The sequence below is a fragment of the Cygnus atratus genome, chromosome 4 (assembly GCF_013377495.2).
Source record: "Cygnus atratus isolate AKBS03 ecotype Queensland, Australia chromosome 4, CAtr_DNAZoo_HiC_assembly, whole genome shotgun sequence".
Lineage (NCBI taxonomy): Eukaryota > Metazoa > Chordata > Aves > Anseriformes > Anatidae > Cygnus > Cygnus atratus.
The window spans coordinates 53708040-53732822 of record NC_066365.1 but is presented as its reverse complement, the minus strand read 5'-3'; the positions used below and the strand labels follow the sequence as shown (position 1 = coordinate 53732822).

General features: G+C 36.3%; 2 protein-coding genes across 8 annotated transcripts in view; both read left to right on the top strand.

Moving 5' to 3' along the window:
* Positions 1-5803, top strand: part of KLHL5 (kelch like family member 5) — a 57035-nt gene extending 51232 nt beyond the window's left edge. For all 5 annotated transcript variants that reach the window (XM_035551016.2, XM_035551008.2, XM_050710446.1 and 2 more), the window contains 2 exons: positions 1970-2141; positions 4230-5803. In XM_035551016.2, the coding sequence (XP_035406909.1) occupies positions 1970-2141; positions 4230-4286 (229 nt within the window). In that variant the 3' untranslated portion in view covers positions 4287-5803. The remainder of the gene's footprint in view (positions 1-1969; positions 2142-4229) is intronic.
* Positions 5804-6136: 333 nt separating this feature from the next.
* WDR19 (WD repeat domain 19) overlaps positions 6137-24783 on the top strand; it is a 41082-nt gene continuing 22435 nt past the window's right edge. For 2 of the 3 annotated variants that reach the window (XM_035547835.2, XM_035547844.2), the window contains exons 1-20: positions 6137-6182; positions 7194-7285; positions 7512-7577; positions 8506-8631; positions 11081-11196; positions 11757-11872; positions 12293-12373; positions 14797-14909; positions 16115-16288; positions 16642-16712; positions 17532-17704; positions 17795-17909; positions 18714-18820; positions 19171-19293; positions 21050-21199; positions 21795-21942; positions 22534-22738; positions 23275-23434; positions 24026-24136; positions 24441-24550. In XM_035547835.2, the coding sequence (XP_035403728.2) occupies positions 6177-6182; positions 7194-7285; positions 7512-7577; positions 8506-8631; positions 11081-11196; positions 11757-11872; positions 12293-12373; positions 14797-14909; positions 16115-16288; positions 16642-16712; positions 17532-17704; positions 17795-17909; positions 18714-18820; positions 19171-19293; positions 21050-21199; positions 21795-21942; positions 22534-22738; positions 23275-23434; positions 24026-24136; positions 24441-24550 (2363 nt within the window). In that variant the 5' untranslated portion in view covers positions 6137-6176. The remainder of the gene's footprint in view (positions 6183-7193; positions 7286-7511; positions 7578-8505; positions 8632-11080; positions 11197-11756; positions 11873-12292; positions 12374-14796; positions 14910-16114; positions 16289-16641; positions 16713-17531; positions 17705-17794; positions 17910-18713; positions 18821-19170; positions 19294-21049; positions 21200-21794; positions 21943-22533; positions 22739-23274; positions 23435-24025; positions 24137-24440; positions 24551-24783) is intronic. The other variant, XM_050710438.1, reaches the window with a different exon arrangement.

Sequence of the window (24783 nt, the reverse complement as noted above, 5' to 3'; positions counted from 1 at the left end):
GCATGATGATTGATTATTGAAAACAATTTGGAGTCTAAAATGTTTAAACATGGAGTAGTTGCTCTTTCACAAAAGAAACCTGTACCACTTCATATTATAACTTGAAAATGAATAATTAATCCAAGTTTGTGGACCCTTAAGTATATTCTTTCTTGTACCCCCTGGTGACACTGGAACGCTTGTAATTCAGTTATTCCAAAGTTGGTATGTCCTTACGTAAAGTTATTGTGGAATTGCTGTATTAGAAATGGCAGAATCACATCTGATCCATTAAAAAAAAAAAAAGTAAAAATGACAGTAAATTCTTCATAATGCAATGCATTAAGTCTTCACTGTCATTTCAAGTATTTCTGAAATATGCTTTAATTCTCCTTTTTTCCTCAAATTTTATTTCTTTTTCCTTGTTATCTCCCAGCACTTAACAAAAGTGATTCTTTGTTACTCATCTCCATTTACTAGATTTCCTTATCTGATTTGCCCTCTTAGAGAAAAAAAAAAAATACAGTAGTTTTCAAACTTTGTGTTCTAATAGACCCCAAAATACATAATATGGTCCATACCACTTAAAATGTGAAAGTTGTTGAAAAAGGCCCCAGAAAGGTTTACAGATTGGAAGCTACCTCTTAGCTAATACCAAATTTTTAGAGAAGTATAAATAATTAATTAGCCCAAGAAAAAGCAATAGGTTCATTATTCTTCTGCATCAGTATTCTCTGAAACAGTTACATAACATATTACTTTAATAATTACGAATAATCTTGTAATGCATGTTGTCCTTGTTTTTTAAATGAGGTGAAGATGGAGGAAAATGAACCTCATGGGAACAGCTCCTCTAAAAAATTCTTGTTTCAAAAAATGGCATTAAGCTTCCAGATAGTTGTTTACCACTACATTCTGCAATAAAAGTCACTTTTCCTAGAGAAATACATTGATTTATAAATGAATTATAAACTAGCTTAAATTAAAAAATAAATTATATATGTAGCTCATGAATCACCTTCTTTCGCTACATTATACTTCTTTTGCAGCAGGTGGTATTTTCGTGTTACAACTATGCTCGCATAAAACATACATTTCTGCAATACTTTGAGTATGGAACAAAAGATGAAAATGTTACTGCTCATTACATCCATGTTCTTCATGCAACCAAATCGAGACCACATGCTTCTAATAAGTATGGTGTTAAGGTGGTGTCCTGGCCAAATAAGTATTTTCCTTGTATAGTTCCTTAGAGCCCTTCAGAGCCTGGGATTCCATCAGTTGTGCTGTAAGCATCTGTAATCTTAAATCATCTCCTTCAGTCAGGTTACAATGTGTTTCTTGATATAAGAATAGAATGGACCCTCCTGTCTAATTATTGACTTTTAAAGAATGCAGGTATTATTCTAGAATGACATGTTTTTCATTAAACTGTTTTTACTGATGATTCTGATGATGCGGAGTTATGATTCAAGCAGTGCTGTAGATTGACTTAAGAATTTTGCATTTTTATCCAGCTTTGCTCTTTGGAATGGTAATCTTCCTTGACAAGTTAACGCTCTTTTAGAACCACGTTCAATCCAAACAGCCTGTACTTTGACATTTATAAGTTACCACCTAATGCAAGCACTTGCTCTACTGTCGTATAGCAGCAGAACTGTTTCCAGAGTGGTATGTTTATCAGTGCAATAAAAAATACATTAAGAGCATCTGTATGTGTACGTACATATCACTGTATGGAAAGCAGCACTAGATAGATAAGAATCTAGATAGTACTAGTAGGTAACTAGTACTGACAGTGTTACCAGAAAACTAAGGAAACACTTTAAAAGAGAGTGTCTGGGGAAAAAAGTCCTTTGAAATATTAACAACCAAGTCTGTGATCTCCTAGTAATACCTGTTCTCTACTATGTTGTGTGTCAATTCCAGTACTTTTCTTTTCATTAAATTTTGGCAACAGTTTTAGAGCATAACACAAATTATCTTTTAGGTATGATCCAAAAACAGATATGTGGACTGCTGTGGCCTCTATGAGCATTAGCAGAGATGCAGTGGGAGTATGTCTTCTTGGTGACAAGTTGTATGCTGTTGGAGGATATGATGGTCAAACGTACCTTAATACTGTGGAGTCTTATGATCCCCAGACAAATGAATGGACACAGGTATAGTTTCTGGCCAGGTCACACACTACTAATTATTTTGTTGTTATTTCAAGCGTGCTTCGTTTTGCAAGGAGAAAACAATTACAATTAATCCTTTTCTAAGAAGCACTTTCTTGTTAGCCTGTTGTAAATCAGTCAGTCATTCTCTCTCTATCTCTCTCATCTGCCAGTTCAAGGTGGTTTTCTTTGAACAGACAGTTGTTAAAGTCTAATAAACTGCCCTTGTTTCTTTGGCAATAATATAGCTATTTTCTTTGACAATTTCAGCTACTGTAAGAAAATGTATTGACATGTTCCCGAAATTGTCATAAAAGATTCTGTTTATGCTGAGGATAAATGATAAATGTAGATTAGCTTTAGCTCTAACATCTCTCAGCAAGCTTATCAATTTCTTCAAGGTTTTGGTCATCTTTTCCTAAATAATCCCTTCCTGATATGAATGCTATGTATAGTGTGTGCAACTTTCAGAAAGCCTTTTCCCATATCTTTTTACCCATCTCAAAAAAATAATCTTCAATTCATGATCAGAAACCATTACTGTCATTTCAAAGCTTGGTTACTTTTACTTTTTTACAGCTCCAGGAATGTGCCTTTCTGTGAGAGGAGCCTAGGCAAGCTGTCATTAGGTATTTTCTGGCATTTAAGATACAAGGAGTGTCTGAGACATCCACAGAAGGCTGGAGGATATGACAGGGAATCTGTAGGAGACAGAGGCCCTTCTGGAGTCCAGTTACAGGATGAATGTTCTAGGTCATTAAAACAGCATTAGACACCAGTATTGAGGCAGCTGGATTCTGACTTAATTAGGCAATTGAATTCTGACCTTATGAGTATGCTATTCCAATAGCGGCCCCAAATTGCTCGTTCAAAAAGAGAATAAGGAGTTTATTGTTTCCTGAACTGTTCTCTATCAAAATCTTTGTGATGCAGAAAACTGAACTCTCCATTTCCCCTCACTTCATACTGGTTCTACAAGATTTTTTAAAAGGATAGGTCATCAGACCTGGGGTCCTCCAGTGCCAGAACTGATAGTGGTAACCCATGACAGCACTCGTTGTGCTAAAGGAAAAGCAAAAATGTGTACCAGAGGAGAGGAGCTGTGCATCTGGCCGTTGCTTTTAAATGAACCATGTATGACAGCTAGGTGGTGACTGTCTCTATCCTTATCCTCTGTCTCTTTGTATTCGTAGCCTTGACACCATGCATCTCTCTGATTCCCAATCCCAGTACATAGGCTAGTTTTGAAACCTTACTAGAGGTACTTGGAAGCATCTCTGTCCTTTCCTTTTCTTGTTATCTCAGCAGTCTGCCACCACTTCATCCACACACAACTGAAGTACAAATAGTGCAATTTTCTCAAATTTGTTAGAGCCACAGACAGCTCAGGGGTAAGTCTGTTCCTGGAAAAAAAGTTACAGGAGAATTGGCATAAACACCAAAAACCTTTTTTGTCTTAAGGACAGTCTCTGTAGCACTTAGTATTGGAGCATAAAAATAGAATGTTGTGAAATTTAAAAGGGGAAGCTAAGGTGAGTGTTAGACAACTACCTTCATCTTTGCAAGTCCAACAAAATCTCATCGGAAAAGGGTCTTGTGAGAAGTAATTTATGGTTACAAAAAAAAAAGCTTTTCAAATCAGAATCGTTTCCCAGTTTCCATTCAACAGGATTTTATCAAATACTCAAGTAAAAAAAGGCAGGTTGCCCCTGACGTTTGGCATTCTCTGGCTGAGAAAATAATCTATAGTTTTGCCAACAATTACTCAGACTGTCTAGCTCAGGTATCCAGTTTGTGCCATAAGAAAGGATTATTTTTCCTGTAATACTGAGCAATAGAAATTAAGAATTGTTTCATATTCTTGTCTTTTTCTATGCTTTTGAAGTGTCTTACCCTTTAATATGTAATAGCTTCTCTTTTTCTGCATGTTTTTATCCAAGTTTTGAGCCAATTTGCTAGTTTTTTAAGTTAAGGTAAAAGTGTGCAGATGATACTGCTTCTACTGCAGCTGTACAGCTGTTATTAAAAGCATTAAATACTGTCAGTTTAAGAAAAAATGGATTTTTATTTTATTTTTTTTTTTACTTACAGGTTGCACCATTGTGCTTAGGAAGAGCTGGAGCGTGTGTTGTGACTGTAAAACTATAAATTATTTTCTCTGTGAAGGTGACAGTCTCTTCTGTAGGAGAATTTCTTATTTCCTCTAGCCAACTAAAAGTGCACCAGTAAACACCAGGTGCAGGGTATCTACAACAGCAAAGTGTTTGGTCTTCAGCTGACGTACACCTACCTGTTGTTCTTACGGACCAATATTAAGCACTTTTTAAAGAGTCATCTTTGTTACCTGTACATTAGAAGAACTGCAAGGAAATCAGCTGCAACCAAGATGTTGCCAGAGGAGGACTTCCATTGAGGAAATACTAAGAAAAGAGCAAACTCATTGTGAACTCACTGGGATAATGAAATGTTATTTAGGGCCTTGATCCCTCTAAAATGCAGAGGAGTGATGCTATTAATGGATATAGCTCCACTGATGTCATTGAGTCTATCTCTGGGTGAAACAAGTTCCAGGATTGGGCCCCATATATTTAATTTGCCTATAATAAACATGTTTTGCTATAGGTATCTGAACTATTACAATGCAGTCTGACAAACCAATGCAAACCATTGTAAATGGCAGGTGTAATGCTTGCCTTAAAAATGAAGTTGTGTATTTGGTGAATCTTTTGCACTTTTATCATCATTCCTAGTTTAGAAAACTTTTTATTTAACCAAAGCCTTATTTTAAATATTGTCTTATTATGCTAACAGAAATCTGCTATTTAATAATATCTGCAGATTTTTGATATCCAGTGTACTTTTTTTTTAAAGGTTTTCCGTAAGATGGAGAACATCATACCTTTTTCTCTACTTTGGTTCTTATATTTACATTGGTATTATTTTTAAGGAAAAAGCTGTAAGCATGAGTTATTAGTTGAAAAAATTCTAAAGTGTAATTAGTTAACCAGTTTAAAAAGAGCACTTTGGAATTTTCAAAGCATTCCATTGCATCTAGACTAAGAGTCTACTTTGATTCTCTTTAGTTGTATTTTACATGAGGCTTTGCACTAATTTGAGAAGTATGATTTTATAAGATGAAATGAAACTGTTGTCTGTCTTTTTTTTCCCAATAAGATGATTTCAAAATGTAAACAGCCCCGTCCTACAAGATGCTCAACTAGCACCAATTAAGCATGTTCAGCATCTTATAGGAGAGCTGTGTGCTCCTGGCGGGATTATATCAAATCAGCTACCTTATTTAACAGTTGCTTAATTTTTTTCAGAGGCTTTATGATTTGCCTTTTTTGGCTCCTCTGCTATGTCACACACTTGCTTTGGAGGGTCTGAATGTTTCTGACAGTCTTTCTGTATTTGCTTTTCTGTGCCTTGCTCCTCCCCTTTTGGCAACAGTAGGCGGTCGCTTGTAATGGAGGATGTGGAGATGTGAGGTCATTGAATGTTTCCCAAATTGAAGCGTCCGACACCCAAAGTCTTTGTACGTTTGTAATTTTAAATTGACGTGTGTCAGTGCTCTTGACGAACTATTTATTGGTTTAAAGGAAATTGCCAAACTTTGTGACGAAACCTGCACTGTTTGAAACTGAATACAGCTAAACTTAAACGCAGTTCGGGCGGGCAGTGCCTTTTTTCTGTAGCTTTTGGGGGGTGACTATTATGTTAATAATTAATGTTCTTTTACAAACGGCCGTCGTGGCCTGTCAGCACTTGCGCAGTCTGCGCCCCCTACGGCGCCCCGTAACGCACTGTGCGTAACGTACGACTCTATGGGAGCCTCCTCCGCAGGCCTCGCTTTCCCATTGGCTCCGGGGCGGGACGTGGCCCCGCCCACCACCCTTGATTGGCTCCGGCCTTCTCCCGCCTTCTCCATCTCCACAGCAACGCGGACGCCGGGCGGGGTGAGGAGGGTCCGGCTCCCTGCTCGGCTTTGGGGGGGAGGCGCATGCGCACGGGGGCGCTGCGCAGCGAGCGGTGGGCGCGATGAAGGTGAGGCCGTACTGGGGGGGGGGAGCGCGCTCCGGTGGGGGCCTGAGGCGGGGGGGGGGGAGCGGGCGCCGCGCCCCTCATGGCCGACCCCGGTGGCTCCCGAGCCGTTACCGGCGGCCCTGGGGCCTCCTGCTGCCGAGCGTGAAGTGCTGGAGCCCGTCTATGCTCCTCTGTTAGTCGTCGTTGGTTAAATGCTCGTTAAAAATTGCGTCTTTCATTAAACTCGCTTCAAAGCTGAACGCTGTTGTCGGGTGGTTTTTGTGCCTCTGGCGCGCAGCGCTTGTCGTGTTGCTCGTTTTGTTCACTAAAACGTAAATTAAACGTAAAGAATGCCTCAGAAGAACGGATTGAGACCTTTTGGGGGGGAAAAAATAATACAAAAACAAGCCTTCCTGACCTTTGTGGGACGCCAGACAGTGGTGTTGAGCTGATGATGTGGGAGGGGGAAAAAATCCTAAAAGTTGTTGGGTTTATCCTACACCCTAGTTATGGAAAAATTATGAGGGTAGTGTGAAAGTTAAAGGAAAGTTGATGAACTTAGTGAGAAATAGAAATTTTTACAGTTGAGTTGCTTTGTGGCCCTAACTTTTAAGACCCAGTGATTTAGGGAGAACAAGATACTTACGCATGTTTTAAAAGAGTAGATATTGAGCTCTGTTTTATGCACTGAAGATGCTATTTGGTCCCACACTTATGCATGAAATTTGAAGAATTAGATGTGTTGGTCTTTGGATGTGAAGGGGGGAGTCTTGTGCAATCTTGATTCTAGGAACACTAAGTGGAAAAAATGGTAGTTGTGGGTAGAGTCCCAGAAGTTCTCAATGCAAACACCCAGCACCAGAAACTTCAACTTTTCCAGCACAAACCAAAATATTTTTATTTGGCATTTTGGTACTTAAGTACATTAGAATCATCCAGAAGTTGTTGTTGGTTATCTTCATGTAGAAAGTTCTGACATTGTTTTATGCTTACGATGTTAAGATGTGCAATTTCCCTCTTTTTGTGCCCCAGCAAGTCTTCAGTCTAATAGAAAAATCGTGGTCTGGTTCCTCTGTGCAGTTTGCTTGGCAGAAAACTTTGGGAAATTTCCTTGCTGTAACAGGGTAAGATTACAAATATTTATTGCATAGAAATCATTGAGAGTAGAGGAAAAAACATTGTTAAATAGAGCTAAACCAAAGCAAGCTATATGTCAACTCCTTACAAATGTAAATACATGATACTGCTGAGCAATGTTACTGCAATTATAAAACCTCAATGTGGAAAAAGTTTTAACCCGTTATTTGCAGATAAAGAAAGGGAATTATTCCATATGTTAATATTTTTTAGAGGTGATCGCACTGTGAGCATTTTTGATCGTCATGGTCAGAAGAGAAATGAAATTACCTTACCAGGGTAGGTACTGAGATGGATTTAAATTGTTTTCTTCAAATTGTTTTCTTTAGAAGTGCTATTCTTCTGGTGAGGTGCTTATACAGTAAGAGAACTTCATAGGCATAGATACTAACTCTGGTGTTTGTGCCTGGAAAAGAAGACAAACTGATGAGCACGTATGAAATATGAGATGGTAAAAGCTGAATTCATAGTAAGCTGTCAAGGTTAGTCAGAAAAATACATCTTCAAACCCAAAACACTTCTTATTAATAGTAAACTCAATCTAATTCATTACAAATGTTAGAAAATATGTATCATGGCAGTTAGAAAGAATATAGTAAGGTCATAAACAGAATATCCATGTTATGCTAATTCTGACTGTATTCTTGGTACTGTGCATTTTGTGGTACTTTGTATCATAGCCTTACTGAGGAAAGATATTGTATGTTTTAGAGTACTTTTGCTTGTACTCATTCTGCACAGCATTGCCCAGCAATTATGATAAATGCTCGCTCTGTCGAGCAAAATGCCAAAAGAGAGGAAAGTTACCAGGTATGCTTCTGCATAGTTTTCTTGTCCAAGATCATCATACTTGTTGATCTAGGAGAAAGATAATTCCAACACTAAATAGTCTCTAGAAAAATCAAACTGTACAGGAGGTTTTTATTGTCACTTGAAAAATGAGGTGTCAGTATTTCAAGTATTAGAATGTAGATAGCAGTTCTTTTAGTTATTGACCTTCCTTTCAACCTGTGTCATTTTGATGAGATTTGGGTAAGAGCATGGTTGCTATAAAAAATAAACTTCCCAGATAAATCCAGTTTGTCATGGGTTTGCCAGGGAGGGAAAAGGAAGGATGGGGACTTCAAGTGGTTCATTCTGTCTGTTTCTTTATATTTTCAAACATATTTTAATGTTATTAGTGAAACTCTACTTTTTTTTTCTTCAGTAACTGTGTTACTCTGGACTGGGATAAAGATGGAGATACTTTAGCAATAATCACAGACAAATCTAGTGCCATTTATCTCTGGGATGCCAACACAAACAAAACAAGCCAATTAGACAGTGGCATGAGGTAAGGAAGTCTTGTTTTGTTTTGTTTTTAAAGTGTATTTGAAGACAGACCACTGTGCGCTGCTGCTCTCTATGCTCTCTTTTATGTCAGCTAAGAAGCTGATGCGAAGGTAGAATAAAGGAGTTTGGTTTTTAACTTGGTTGAATTGCCATCAAAACATCATACTCATGCTTTGTAATCTTTTTTTTTTTTTGCTTGAGTGTTGAGTATGTGTTGCATTTAACTTGTAAAATCGTATAGTTATGCAGCTATTTGAGAAGCCTGTTAATTCATGTGTGTTTTTCCAGAAACTGGAATGCATACTGACATGTGAACCACGGGCCCATTCATCTGGTGTGAAAGCACTTGTATTCTCTAATGTTGAAGTCCAACTTCAGGCTTCCAGTAGAGAGAAAAAAGATAACCTTGCAAATTGGGTACCCAAGTGCTCGAGTTACCCTCTGAAGGGAACCTGACTGTTTGTTTACTAAGAGTACAGAAAGACTAGGAGATAACTAAGTTAGATGTGTACAGTTAGAAAATAGGAGTTACCATCCCGTTCCATTTCTCAGCTTTGGAATTTCTTTTTTCTATTATTTTAAAAGAGCTTCTTTAAAAGGCTTGTTGATGTGGAGGATATATTGCAATGATCATCTTTTTACTGGAATCCTCATAGCACATTTACTCTTAAGCTAATATGCTACAGTTTGTTGCTGGTTTCTTTCTGGTATGATTTGCTGGTTTTGAAGTGGTTTTCGGTTGGTGGCATTCGTTTCTTTTTTTTAATTGTCAACAAGGCCAAAGTCCCAAAAGAGTTTCTCTTCAGTATTTCCACTCTGGTAGCAGCAAGGATGGGTGACTTTTTTTAGGTATCTGCACAAGCCATGCATTCTCCAAAGTATTTCACCCAAGTAAACAGGAACTTAAAAGTAAGAGAGGTGATTTGTAGTGCTGTTAGTATTTGTTTCCCATAGAGTTATGAGGGGACAGAAATGGCATTCACAAAAGAGACCGTGTCAGGATGAGAGGGGATATTGAAGGCACAGGTTCAGATCCCTGTCTTTCTGAATTGGGTCACAGACCCTCTTCTGAGGTTTACACAACAATCAAGCATTAGGTTAACAAATAAGCTTGGTTTAACAATTAAACTCATAGATTTTTGAATCTATTCGACTAAACTATTCTACTCTACATTAACATTCACTGTGTGTAGGAATGAGAGTGGAACTGAATCTGTCATCTGGTTATTAGGGCACTCACCTGAGCAGAGAAACAGCTGATTGGGTACTGCCTCTGTTTTATTAACCTGAATGGAGACAAAGTCTTCTGATTTAACCCTTCTTTTTGTATGTTCTTTTACAGTAAAAAATAGTCAAAGATATTAAAATTTGAGCGTTTCATCCACTAAATAAAAAAAAATAAAATAGGTCAGCTGGAAAAATGGAGGTGGGGAGAGATGCTGGGTTTTTGGAGGATATTTTTTTTTCTGGATTTAGGTTGAAAACTCTGAGTCTAGAATATGGAAATATTCCATCTTTCCACTGCTGTTTACACTTGTAGTTCGTAAATTTCAATAGGAATATTGGATTATGAGATGTTTCTGCATTTTAAAATCTAGTACCATATATGAGTATACTAAAACTGGACAGAAGCAGAACAACCAGAACTGGATGTAAGCAGAACAAGCACTAAGTCATGTAAACCATGTGGTAATTGGGCTTTTTTGGTATCTTCTTCCTGAAATTAAAAAAATCACAGGCAAAACCCCTCACATGCAAAATAAGTATGTATTCAAATGTTATTAATTAATGACTGAAATTTGTTTGAAATTGATATAGTGGTCTTGCAGTAAACGTTAAGATGATGTGAGAGGCACTGATGGAAATCGCTGCACTAATTAGAAAATTCTGATTAAAATTGTTTTGCTTTTTTAAAATGTCCTATGTAGTACTTTTCTGCGGGCCCTTAAATATACACTAAAACTATCCCTGCTTTATCAAAAAATTCAAGTTAAAACAGCTCTTTCAAAGTTTTTTGTATTACATTGACTAATATCAAAGAAGTAGATCTACTCATTTGGAATTGACTGAATGCACAGCAATTGAATTAAGTACAAAAAACAATGCAGAAAGCAACTGGAAAATAGCACTTACCTACATGATAACTTAGAGTGCTTCTTAAAGCTGCGTATTTGGTCAAATTACCTATGAATCCATCAAAGCCACTGGGTTTGCAGATACATTTCCACTTGTACAGGTCTTATTCCATTACTTAATAGCACTTTTTATTACTTTCACAATTTTTGGACACTTAACTCTGATACTTGTTGTAGAGAACATTTGCTTCATTTAGAAGTTCTGCTTTGGTCTGTATGGTTTCATAAAACTTCAAACCAAGTATGCCAAATGCTTTTGTATGTAAGCACATGAAAGGAAGCTACTACACAAAGTAAATATTTTGTTTTTTTTAGGGATGCAATGTCTTTCTTGTTATGGTCTCGAGTTGGAACTTTACTTGCTGTTGGAACCACTAAGGGAAACTTGCTTATATATAACCGCCAGACTTCTCGCAAGATTCCTGTTCTTGGTATGCATTGTTTTGAAATTAGGCTTGCACGTTTGAAATGGTGGAATTTTGTTAATGCGCATGCTTTTCTTTTTTGTTCTGTATGTGAGTATGCAAATCAAAAATGTGCTTATACTCAACTTGCACCTTCCATTTTTTATATTAGTGGTTTTATAGTTCAGTACGTTAAAAATATATATACACGTACGTCATACTGCCTCATGAGAAACTTGTGCTATCTTTCTTCCTTTACAACTTGCAAGGGATTTATGTGGTTATCGGTGCTGCTAAGTTACTTTTCTTATCTGCTTAGGACACCTGTGGACAGAAAAATTAACAATAGAAATTCGATGCAAAGAAATGGAAGAGCAGGGGCTCTGCAAGTTCTATAAGGTCGAAAGACTTCAATCTGGGATTAGAAAGTTAAAAAATAAAATAAAATTTGACTATCGAGCTTGTAATTTCTTTGATAAATTGCTTCACATTCTGATAATGTGAGCGGCCAAATAGAATATATTTCCATTCCAGATTTTTTCTGTGGTTGTGTTAATTGGTGTTTTATATGTTTCTTTCTTTTTCAGGTAAGCACACCAAGCGGATTACTTGTGGTTGTTGGAGCACTGAAAACCTTCTGGCTCTAGGTGGTGAAGATAAAATGATTACTATAAGCAATCAGGAAGGGGATACTATAAGACAGGTAGTATTTATAACCCACATTTGATTTTAAGACATACATTGATACTCCTGGTTCTTGAGAGAGCTACAGCGTAAAGGAACTAGGACCTATGGGAGTCTATGCCTTTTAAGTCCCTCTGCTTGCAAGGATAAAGAGGCTTTGGGAAGACTCATATAGGATGAGGGCTTATCTAAACATTTGAGCCTCTGTGTTACGCAGCATGATTTATGATATTAGAATCTCTGCAGAGATTCTAACATGTCATTATAATCCAAACTGACTTCATGTTTGTTCCAACTTTTTTTTTTTGTTACTAAATGCAATAACTCTGTCTATCTATCCTTAACACAAAAACGTACAGGGCAGGAATAATGCAATTGTTTATCATTGGTATTTGCTGCATTAAGTACTAATTTTTCAATCTGAACTTCTTTCTTGCAGACCTCAGTGAACTCAGAACCCAGTGATATGCAGTTCTCAGTTATGAAGACTGACGAAAGAGTATCAACCAGGGAAAGCACAGTAAGAAGTTAATACAAAATCCTGCAAAAAGTGTTAATCTGCTGGCAATAAGTGTGGGCCAGGATTTTTTTTTTCCTTGACTTAAAATTTGATGTTAAAGCTTTCATTTTGTTTTTTAGTTTTTAGGTTTTTTTCTTCCCCCAGAAAACTTCCATTAAAGCAGAGCGATACCCCTTTGTTCACTAAGGGTGTGTTCATAAAAAGGGCAGCGGTTAGCAATAAGACAGATGACAGCAGTTTTGCAGTAGTAGTAAACATAATAGATGGAGATGTGTGCAGGGACTTAAAGAAAGACACAATATAAATACACAACAATATATGCAATATGTAGATGGAAACAGTACAGGAATGTCAAACCTGCAGAGATGCCTTCTTTCAGAGGCCAGTTTTTCAGCAGACAGCAGATCTGTTTTGGGAACAGGTCAATGGTCTTTGGGTTTTTGTCTTGTGCAAACCTCAGCATTGGTGAGACTAGAAGCCCGGTATCAATCTTCCGTGTGAGCATGATGCTGCTTCTGTCTAGATGGCTGCATTTTCTTTGTCTTCATTGTCTTCCTTGAGTGAATCAAGGTCCGTTAGATCAGTCAATGGAGAAGTACAGAAAAATGGGGCGATGATAAGGGTTAGCAGAGCATGTTAGTAAATGATCAGCAGTTACGTACTAAAACTAAAATCTGTGGATAGCAAAGTGGTACTGTGTTACAATTAGTCCAGATCCATACACTTAACTATAGACAGATAATTCAATTTTCAAAATCAGATATAGTCTATATGCAATATAAGGGTCAGGAAAGAATTTCCACTGTATTACATTGGATAGGACCTGTAGGGGTTTTTTTGCTCTCTGCATGAAGTGCAGTGTTCTCTGCCTCCTAGGGTAATTTTAATTAACAGATGTTTTGAAAATGCAGAAACCGAGGGCTTTGACACCACTGACTTCCTCTGCTGCTCCTCAGGATGTGCAATAGGCTAGGCTTCTCCCTTTTTAGTTTGTTTGTTTCAGCTCTCAAGTAAAACATTAGAGAACGTTCTGTAATTCTGTAGTTCTTGGTTTGTGCTTGAATGGTGTGTCAGCAGCTTAAACCACATACCATTTATTGTCTAGGTGTCAGTTCTTGTAGGGAGCATGGCTTGATAACGATCAATTCCAGTCTGGTACTTAACAACCCTGGAAAAAAAAATTACAAGTTGGATCAAAATAAGTAGTGCGTTAACATCCATTGAAATATTAATTAGTGATGTGGTTTAGTGGAGGACTTGTTAGTACTAGGCCAGAGATTGGACTAGGTGATCTTGGAGGTCTCTTCCAACCTAGATGATTCTGTGATTCTGTAATTAAATAATTCCTATAATTTCTTAGAAGAGTTTAAGAAATAGTACTTCTTAAATAGTTCATCATTAAGCTGCAATGGAATTATAAGCAAATTGTCTTAAGAGACAGAAAACATACTTAAAAATAGGGAGTAAATTTAGGAATTACAGGTCTGAATTTGAGTTCGTATTTCTGAATTAATGGATTTCTAGGTCAGCACATGCTCAGCTTGAAAGTACCTGCTATGTCAAAGTACAGCTTTGTATTTCAGTCTTTCAGCACTTTATTTTACAAATAAACCATCCTCTTCTTTTTAGACAAGGAGGGCTGGAACAGAAAGAAATATAAAATGAACTTGTAAACAGCCCTTCAACGTATCTTTGTTAAAGAGTAAGGTGAAACAATCTCTTCCTCCTTTCTTTTTCTAAAATGAGTGGTTTACTCTTGCCTGACTATCACACACACTCTGCTAACAAAAATAATATTAAAAGAAAAAAGTTCCATCACCCTGCCTTCGACTGTGAAGTCCAACAACTCTGTGGATTTCATCAAAATAAATGTGCTTACCTAGACTGATATCAAACTGTAAATATGCATGGTTAATACAATCTGAACAGGCTGTTTCTTGTGTTTTTGTTTTGGTTTGGTTTGTTTGTTTGTGTGTGTGTTTGAATTGGTGTTTTTGTGTTTGAAATCTTAGCAAGTTACTTGAAATAACAGTGTTGTGATAGCCGTCACTACAACCTTCCAGATAGAAATTCTGTAGATTGAAAAACACTGTTGATCAAGTGAGAGTAGTCCAACAGGATCCATGTGGCCTGCTGCCTTTTCCTCTGAGGAAATAGGTTCGCATACTGCTTCTGCAGGGACAAGTGTTGAATCTGAGATGTGTGCTCTCCTGGGCTTGTATTTAGATCTGTGAACCACTGGCTCATAAGGGGAATATCCTGAAAATCTCTTCCATTATTAATTAAGACTCAGGATTCAAATCCATGGGGCTCTTAAGGATTACCTTAAGTGCTGAATCTCATCTTTTAGGGAGAATGTAGGGCTTTATTTTAAAGTGATGCCATTCTTACTGAGTTAATTTTTTGTTTTCATTCGTTGGCAGGTAAGTGTAGTGGTCGGCAAGAAGACTCTCTTTCTTTTTAATTTGAATGATCCTGATAACCCGATTGATCTGAAATTTCAGCAGTCTTATGGCAGTATTGTAACCTACAGATGGTGAGCAGAACTTCCTTAATGCAGCATTCTCATATTAACAAGTTGAAGATTTTCCCAGTAGTTCTGATAAATGCTGGAAATGAAAGCATATATCCCTTGCTCACACTGGACTTCTCTTGGATGTATGAATCTACATTTTGTAATTCTTTCATTTAACAATCCACTGGCTACGAAAAGCAGTGTTGTCAAAATGTATTCGCCATTGGTATGCTCTGTTTTAGAACAATAATACTGTTGCTGTCCTGACAGTAGATAAAATTGAAGGCTTTATAAGTTGCTCTCTATTTGGATGAGTAACTGATGAAAGAGCTGGGGGTGGAGTTGAATCTTTTGGCTTTTTTTCTGGGTTTACAAACTTAAGTAAAGTTCTTGTAGCCTCCCTCCTAGGTAACCTAATTAGTAATATTCACTTGAAGAAACCCCTAACCAGAAGTTTCCATTCTGTACCCAAAAGTAGCCATCCTGTTTCTATATCTTTGACACAGTCTTTGTTCAGTCAATGTGTTATTGACATTTATTGCTGACACACAAACTCTGTAAGAAAATTTGTAGCTGTATGTTTCTTAATTTGTGGCCACGTATCTGACAAGGTGAACCCAGACAGTTTCCTTTGTGATTTTTTTTTTCAATTAAGCAGATCAGATGCAGCATGTCAGGGTTAATTCAAACAAGTAACTATTTTTGGTTTAACCTGGTTATTTGTAGTTGACACTGTGAAAAGTAAACAAGCTATCTAATCACAAATACACACTGTAGCTTTGGTACTTTCACTGTGTTTGTAGCAGCATGCCTTAAGGGCAGAATGACTGCCATTATTGTTTTTAGCATAGCTTTGAAGTGACAGAGTCAGCCATGACCTTGAAATGGAATTTTCCATCTTCTGGAATGCTTATTCTAATGATAATACTCAAGTTCTTTCTCCTAGCATCACCGTCATGTATTCTGCTTGCTGAAAGTAGAAGGGCATTAAAGAATTTAGAAGAGAGAATAAAGAAGATTTAAGATTAAACTCTGAGCACACTTGCCTGAAAATTTTGTTTTTCTCCTTTAAGATATTTGTGTTTTTTTCACCTTAATCTGTACTATACTGTATTGTACAACACTATATATATAAATTCCCATACTTTGATTATTTTTCCTATTAAAGAGAGGCATTGACAGATTTTCATACGACAAATATATCTCTTCTCTTAATTTTTTAACAGGTATGGTGATGGCTACATTATGATTGGTTTCTCACGAGGGTGTTTTGTAGTCATTTCTACGCACATTCGTGAAATAGGTCAAGAAATCTTTCAAGCTCATAATCATAAGGATAATCTAACCAGCATTGCTATATCACAGTCATTGAACAAAGCTGCATCATGTGGAGACAATTGGTAAGGGATAGTTTTATACATAACAAATAGGGTTCATCTCTTGTAACTTCATCTGTTTCTTTCCCACCCTGGAGGCCTTTCAAACTGGATGAGTTGTGCCTTTTCCTCAGATTTTAGTTCTGTGAACAAATCATTTTGTACAGTTGCAGTGATAATCTATTCAGAGTGGTGGATAACAACGAGAGAGGAAGAAAGAGTGTGTGTGTATTGCTCGTTAGGAAATAGAAGGCATTTTACATTCATGCTCTAATTTTGCTCAATTAGGCTGTCTTGATAGGGCTGGATTGGGTTTATTCCAGTTTATGATGACTGAAAATTATAGTAGTGAGAATGACTGTTTATTTTTGTTTTAGCATTAAAATCCATGACCTGTCAGACCTGAGAGAGATGTATGCTATAATAAACTTGGACGATGAAAACAAAGGTATGTTAATAGTCTTCTGCTTGAGGACTGAAATTTTTACAATTGGGTAAAACAGAATTTTGACGGTGACTCTGTTTACATTCATGCATTAACAAAAAGCATTGTTGCTGAAAAACTGTATAAATATAGAAATTACCATAAAGTCCTTCTTTCTCAATTAGTATACATTCGGTGACTCATAGCAAAATGGGAAAATACAGTTATTTCTAACAAGTTTTACTTTATCTGTTTGAACTATAGAGAAGTACAACTCTAAGAATATTTGATTAATTAGAGGTCGTCAGTTTTTCGGGTTTGGTTGTGGTTGTTTTCTTGGTGGTTTTTTGTTTGTTTGTTTGTTTTTTTGAATCTGTAATATGTTCTATTCAGATTACTAAGATAATATACTTAACTGTTTTCTGCTTATTTCCACATTTTTTGGGTGATTGAGTCTTTTGGAGCTTTTCTGCATCTCTTGGACTACGGGATGATGCCTAATCTGTTCTCATCCTGATTTGTGCAAGTAGCTTCCAGAACATTGTTATAAGTTCTTGAGTAACGAGTTACTGCTATCATCTCCTGTTGCGATATCTGTAGATATTTCAGTTATTATTATGCTCACTCTTAGGAAGATGCTAAATGAGTAAATTATGGTTTTGGTTTGAGTGATTCTAGTTAATCTTGGAATTATATTAATTGGTTAGGTTGTAATACATTAGTACACATATTCCTAGGTAGGAATTCCTGTCATTGTCACATTCTAAAGTGGAGTAATTGCTTCTTGGTTTCATTTCAGTAGTCCTGTAAATGATTTTTTGCAAAAACTTGTAAATGTTTTAGGTGTAGAACATCTGGCTTGGACAGACGATGGACAGTTGTTGGCAGTATCTACACGAAGAGCATCCCTTCATGTTTTCTTGACAAAGCTTCCAATCCTTGGAGATGCTTGCTGTACACGGATCGCATACCTCACTTCTCTTCTTGAAGTTACTATAGCCAATCACGTGGAGAGAGTATGATAGCCTCTTCCTTTTAAACTTTGTTTAGATAAAAGTAAAGTAAGAATTAATAGTGGATGGAAATTGATACTCTTTTTCCTACAGGAGCTACCAGTCACTGTCTCTGTTGAAGTAGAGCCCAGTTTTGTTGCTATTGGCGCCTATCATTTGGCTGTAGGAATGAACAATCGGGCTTGGTTTTATGCACTTGGAGAGAATAGTAAGCAGAGATTTCATTCTCTTATTTTAAACTACTGCATCATTGCATGTCTTTTTTTTTTTTTGTAAAAGCAGTATTGTGTTTAGCAGTGCTGGACATTCTGCATTGTACAATAACAACTGGAATTGCCATATGGTCCTATTAGGACCAGATAATGATTTTCACAAACTGAAGTAGTCATGACAAGACATTGTAAGTAGAATCATGGAAAGGTTTGGGTTGGAAGGGACCTTAAAGATCATCTAGTTCCAAACCCCTGTCATGGGCAGGGACATTAGATAAAACAAAGTATTGGTTTAGGTTCAAGGTATAGGTAATGAAATGTAGAATTTTATTTATTTATTAGATCATGTTGTTAATTACTGAAAGCCTTCTAAGTTTTTGAGAAATTGTTTGACCATGTCTTTAAATACTAAGGATCTGTATGATCTGTATTACATGCTGAGTTTGGTAAATGTTTATGTTGTTTGTATGGTGTAAGGTGAAATTTGTTATGCTATAATCAGAGTTTGGACAGTGGTGTCTATAGCTTTCATGCCTCTCTAACCAGAACCTTTTTTTGAATAACAATAGATTAATCAAGACTCTTAAGAATAATAGTCACAGTTGCATAGGAGGAGATGTACTTTCTAACTAGTTTTCTGACTGCTAAGAAGAAAGTCTCTGTATGTATGACTTGTCTCTCTGCTTATTTGTGAGTTCTTCACATCTGGTTCCTCAGCTGCAAATTTAGATTATGATAAATGAAGACCTATACAAAATCAAAATGCTTATATCTGTTTCTTTTCCGTTTGAATTCTGTAGATGTAAAAAAGCTTAAAGATGTGGAGTACCTGGGTACGGTAGCAAACATGCATCTTAATTCTGATTATGCTGCTGCTCTCTTTGAGGGTAAAGTCCAATTGCATATGGTAAGAGCTCTGGCAATTCGGAGTGCTGAACTAATGAGTAGATTTAAGTTAAACAAGTTAAGTTTTAAACTTGAGAGAAAATGGTGTAATCTTCTGTTAAAGAAGATAAAAATAAAAACTCTTCAGATATTTTTTTTCTGGCTAATTAAAATATAAAACTGAGTTTCTAGAGACTTTAGAAATATAAACTACTCTAGAACAGGTGAGAGAAAATGTTTTCTTTTGAATTATTTCCTGTGGACAGGAAAAGTTGTTTTCATCTCATTTGCATATAGTTTGATACAGGTAAAACTTTGATACATTGTTGTTAACAGTGGAGTTTTTAAGTTCGTTTTATTCTTTATATTTAGATAGAAAGTGAAGGTTTGGATGCTCAGGAAGAACGGGAAACTCGACTCTTCCCAGCGGGTGATGATAAATGCCGAATTTTGTGCCACGCTTTAACTGGTGACTTCCTCATATATGGCACGGATGTGAGTATTATTTCTGTTTTTAAGTGTCTTTTTAAACAGAATACGTTTCTACCAAATGATTTGGATTATTACTCATTATATTTTTAGCAGAAATTATGCTTCTGAGAAATTTAATGTGGATTATCTTCTATGCAAAAGCAGTCAAAACTGCATCCAACTTCCTTTACTATTGAATTTATATGAGATGCTTTGGCAGGAGGGTTAAGTTTTGCTTTTACTAGTGTTTGGTGCAAAGGGCTGCTTTTTAATAGCAGAATTTAATGCTGTTGCAGTAGTGAGAGGTTTGGGAATCAATGTGTCTTCCAGATATAGGCAAAAAGATAGCCCTTGAAGAAAATATGTTGAATTAGGTGGTGATGTGATAGATGTGGACACAGAGGTAATGAGGTAAGCAGGTATGATACGTAAATGGAGGTCTTGACTTACTATTGAAGCTTTTGTCAGAAGATAATTTTTTAGGGGTGTTTCAACCAGGATAGAAATTAAGAGGGCACTGAAAAACGATGTGAACATGTGCACATTGTTATGGTTTTGGGGGGAGGTTTGGGGAGGGGTAGTTTCTTCGGGTTTAGTATTTTCTGCCACTGGGATTACAAGGTACATTTGACATTGTAGTTCTGTGCTCTTTATAAGACAAGGTGGTGACCTTCCAGAGGAAAGACAGAATTGCTGTCTTTGGTGTTATCACTGGTTTAATAACTTGAATGGTTTTGTAGTAGTCGAGTGCTTTCCTGTCTCCTCAGTTGCCTTTTTATCTAGGTAAAACTGGTATTGATGAATTTAAAATGCCAAATTCAAAGCTGATCAATTTGGTGTGTGCAAGTTTTACAATTGACTTCAAAAGCCTTCTTTTACTTCTATTGTTCTTTGTGCAGTACTAGGTGATTAACACAATTTTTCAACAGTAAGTTTGATTACTTTTTTCCCCCTGGATTAGGTACACCTGTACTTAAGAATTTGTAGTTCTTCCTGGGAGGCAAATTTTTCAGCATGGGTTGAAGGTTAAGCTTCTTTCGGGAAAGAGGCAGAAATTTCCCCTGGTTTGAGAACAGTGCAGTAAAGACGGTTGTTCTCCATAAAGCAGAGTGAGAACAAGAGCACACCTTTTCTATCCCCTTCTCTAAAAGTCTCTCGTGGTTACGTTTTGCTTGAAGAGAAGTCAAGTAATAGGAACCAAAACAGAACCAAATAAATAGGTTAGTTTCCATTTTCTCCTGTATATGTGCAGAGAAAGAAGCACTTTCAGTAGGTAATTCAGATCTTGGCTGAAGATCTTATTGTTATGTTGGTTAATTATGCTCTTACATTAGGATGTCTAAAGTTTACTTGGATGAGTTCAGATGTCTGGATTCTTAGTTTATTTCTGTTTTTTGCAGTCACGTGTACTAGTTGTGAATTCCACTACTAATCAGAGAAGAAAGAGAAAGCTCTGTCCTTCTGCTACAGTAATAGATACTTGTATCTTTTTATTAGGGAAAGCAGGATGGGGTTTTCATTAAAATAATAATAATAAATAAACAAAAATCTTCAAACCTCCTTTTTTTTTTTTGACCAACTCCCTAAAAAGCCTCAAGTTTTCCTATCCTGCCCAATAACATCTGTGAAGGAGGAAAGAAGCCAAAAAAAAGCTGGAAACACTTTTCTTTAAATACTCTTCATGCTCAGAATTCTAGGAAGGGAAAAACTATGATCCTGTTAATTATCTACTTGCCATTTATTAGTGCCATTATTAGATTTTTCTGATATTTCTTGTTAGACTGGAGTTATTCATTATTTCTACATTGAAGACTGGCAATATGTGAATGAATATCGTCATCCTGTCAGCGTGAGAAAAATTTTTCCCGATCCCAATGGAACCAGGCTGGCTTTCATAGATGAAAAAAGTGATGGCTTTGTCTACTGTCCAGTAAGTTAGTGTGGGATACCCATGCCATTGTATTTACAAGTAAGCTCTTACAGTGCGTGTAGTAGAGAATGAAAAAACTTATGTCACTCCAGCATGTATGCTGGAAGAAGAAATTGCCAGAAAGGCTTGAAGATAACCTAATGGTAATGTAAGGAAATACAAATGTCACGGTAGATCAGGACAATTTAATTATACTAATTTCCTTGTCAGTAGTTGTCAGAAATGAATGCATTTGTGTATTCAAATACAGATAATTTAGGCAGGTAACAAGTATTACCTTTCAGTTTCACTGCCTGTCTCAATACCCTTCTTCTAAGGAAAGTAAATATCATGCTTATAACACTTACTTACTTCCTTTATGAATTAAACAATTATTGTTTACCTAAACAAATATTGTTTAATTAATTAAATAATTAAATATTGTTTAATTATCAGAGACAATTATCAGAGTTGCTGCTCATAAGAAAACTTCTTTGTAATATGAATTTCATATTTCTGCACTACTTTTATTTATTTTTAATCATTATCGTGATGAAAATTTACCTTGTGTCATTAGTCTTGCTTCCTAGTAATTTTACTTTTGCATTATTTGTAGGTAAGTGATAGATTATATGAGATTCCAAATTTCTCACCAACTATTAAAGGAATCCTGTGGGAAAACTGGCCAATGGATAAAGGTGTTTTTGTTGCTTATGATGATGATAAAGCGTATACTTATGTCTTTCATAAAGACGCCATTCAAGGTACTGTAAATTCTTTTAAAATCTTATTAACTATTTCAGTTAATAAAGCAAAGCATGTTCTTTTTTTTCTTTTCTGTTAAATATTTTCGTAACTGCATATGAAAATGAACAGTAGTACACAAGTTTTGAAGTGTAACTGATTAACAGAAAACTAGATGCTGCGTAGGTTTCTCTGTAAAGTTGGTCTTAACCCTTCAGGCTTTTTGCTACTATAATCTTTTGTCTGAAATTTACATGTTGTGCTTTAACTGAATTTTGAAATATTCATGAGAAACTCTTCAGACCGAGATGACAAAACTCGTGTTCACTTACTGTTTACCAAAACTGTAATCATAGCAATTTCTGTATTTTTGACAAGCACCGATAAATTTATCTACAAACATTTGGAAAATTACTGTAATAATTTAGAAGATTTAAATTACGTATTTCTACTATGCTAAATAGCATACACTTGTACTTGATCGTGACTATGAGAATTAGAAACCTTGAGTTTAATACCCAACAGATCTACACTGACTGCTTACTATGTTTTTTACCAAGTAGGGATTTTTTTTAATGATGTCTTCTTTTCTTCCTGATCCTGAAATCTAGGGTCCAAGGTTATATTGGCAGGTGGCACCGATGTCCCCTTTTCCCATAAACCTTTGCTGTTGTATAATGGAGAACTAACTTGTCAGACTCAGAGTGGGAAAACAAACAATATCTATCTCAGTACTCACAGTTTCCTTGGAAATTTGAAAGACTTTGGACCTAATGAGCTGGCAGAAATGCTTACTCAAACGTTAATGTTGAAAAGGTACATTTGTGTTTTAATTATATTGTGTAAAATGTTTTCTTCTGTGCTTATAGCTCTATAGAGTGTATCCTAGTGATCTAAAAATGTCATACTGAGTATTGATACATGGTATTGATCCCTCAGGCCATGTAGCTGTCTATGCAGACCAAAGTAAGTGACACACTGCTGCTCTATTTGTTTTTCCACTGTCAAGTAAAAGTAATTTTTTTCAAAACTGATCTGTGGTTCTTTGACAGTGGCTCTTCTAAAAGTGATTCTTGCCCACTCACCTCACAATGTAATGAAACAAAGAAAAATCAGTATAATGGAAAGAATGCCAGAATAGGAAAAGCAGGTGATTTCCTGAAAAAGTGTGGTAGAAAGAGGAGAAAGCAGTGCTGTAGTGTTTGTATTTCTCCCTTCTTTCTGGTAATTGTCTCTCCATGGCTTAGAAGTAGAAACTTCTTGGGTTTTCCCTGCCATAGTATTAGGAACAAAATGTGTTGAGAAGGAATTCTAGATACAAGTAATATTAAAGTTACTTTTGTCTTCTATAGGTTTTCTGAAGCCTGGGAGATATGCAGGCTTCTGAATGACCAGTGTGGTTGGAATGAACTGGCCAAAGCCTGCTTATATCATATGGAGGTGGATTTTGCAATACGTGTTTATCGGACATTTGGTAATGCTGGGATGGTGATGTCACTGGAACAAATAAAGGTAAAATGTGAAGTCCCTTTTAATGGGAAACATCATGCATTAATTCTTCTTAAGAATTGCTGAATTCTTATTCTTTTTGTGGAAATTTTGTTTCTTTTTAAATAAAAGGCGAATTATTTTCAATGGAGTTAGTAATCAGAGAGGAAAAAAAGCATTCAAACTGCAGAACTCTTGACAGTTTGCTCTTCAAGTGGGTGCAGCATTCTACTGGGATGCACAACATTGTTTCCCACATTTGCTTGAGAGCAGCAGGATATGTTCATGTGTCAGACAGGCTCTTTGCCTTTGTTATTTGTGAGAAAATGTTTAAGGCCACTAATATTTTTTAGGCAGATTGAAGTTAGACTTCTAAAAGTGTACGTGAAATTGTATTTTAAGAATATGCTTCTGCAAAATGCTGACTTTAGACAGTGATTGCAATACTGGCTTTGAGCTACAAAAAGAAAATGAGGGCTTTTTTTGGTTTGTAGAATCTGATATGTATAACTGTCAAATGTCCAGATGTATTGTTTTGCTATAATAGATTATGTTATGACCTTTTTTTTTTCTTGTCTTTTGGCATACTGTTGCACCTATTGTGTCTTTTTACAGGGAATAGAAGACCACAACCTTTTAGCAGGACACCTTGCCATGTTTACTGGTGATTTTAATTTGGCTCAGGATTTATATCTGGCATCCTCCCGTCCTACTGCTGCACTTGAGGTATTCAAGATGTGTGAATTTTTTTTCTGCAGTCTTCACCTTAACGTTGGAATATTTTACCTTCTGATAATTTTGCCCTTTTATAGTTTTGTTCTTGCTATTGTGTGACCACCCAACATTCTTTTAGGATGTATGTAGCTCTCTCAAATTGTCTGCTTCCTTCTAGAATGCTAGCTCTATAACTGTATTTATATAATATTATAAGTATTATAAATATTATAGTATTATAATTGTACAAGTATAAATTTTGTATTACAATTCAGAATTTGATATCTGCATCAGAAAATGTTACTCTTTTTAATAGATGCGAAAAGACTTGCAACACTGGGACAGTGCACTTCAGCTGGCTAAGCGGTTGGCCCCAGACCAAATCCCCTTCATATCAAAGGAGTATGCAATGCAGCTTGAATTCACGTAAGTTCTCCTAAACTGCTGCTGTATAAAAATATTAAACCAGTGCTCGTGCTAATTAGAAAAACAATGGAATTGAGATACATTAGCTTACATTATCGCTGAAAAGGGAGCCTGTCAGTTCTTGCAGCTATAGTGCCAGGAAAACTAGTTTTGTGTGAATACTTCACACTAGAGACATAGGTTAGAAAATAATAGTTACTTTTGATTAATTACAGTATATCTGTGTTCTTTTC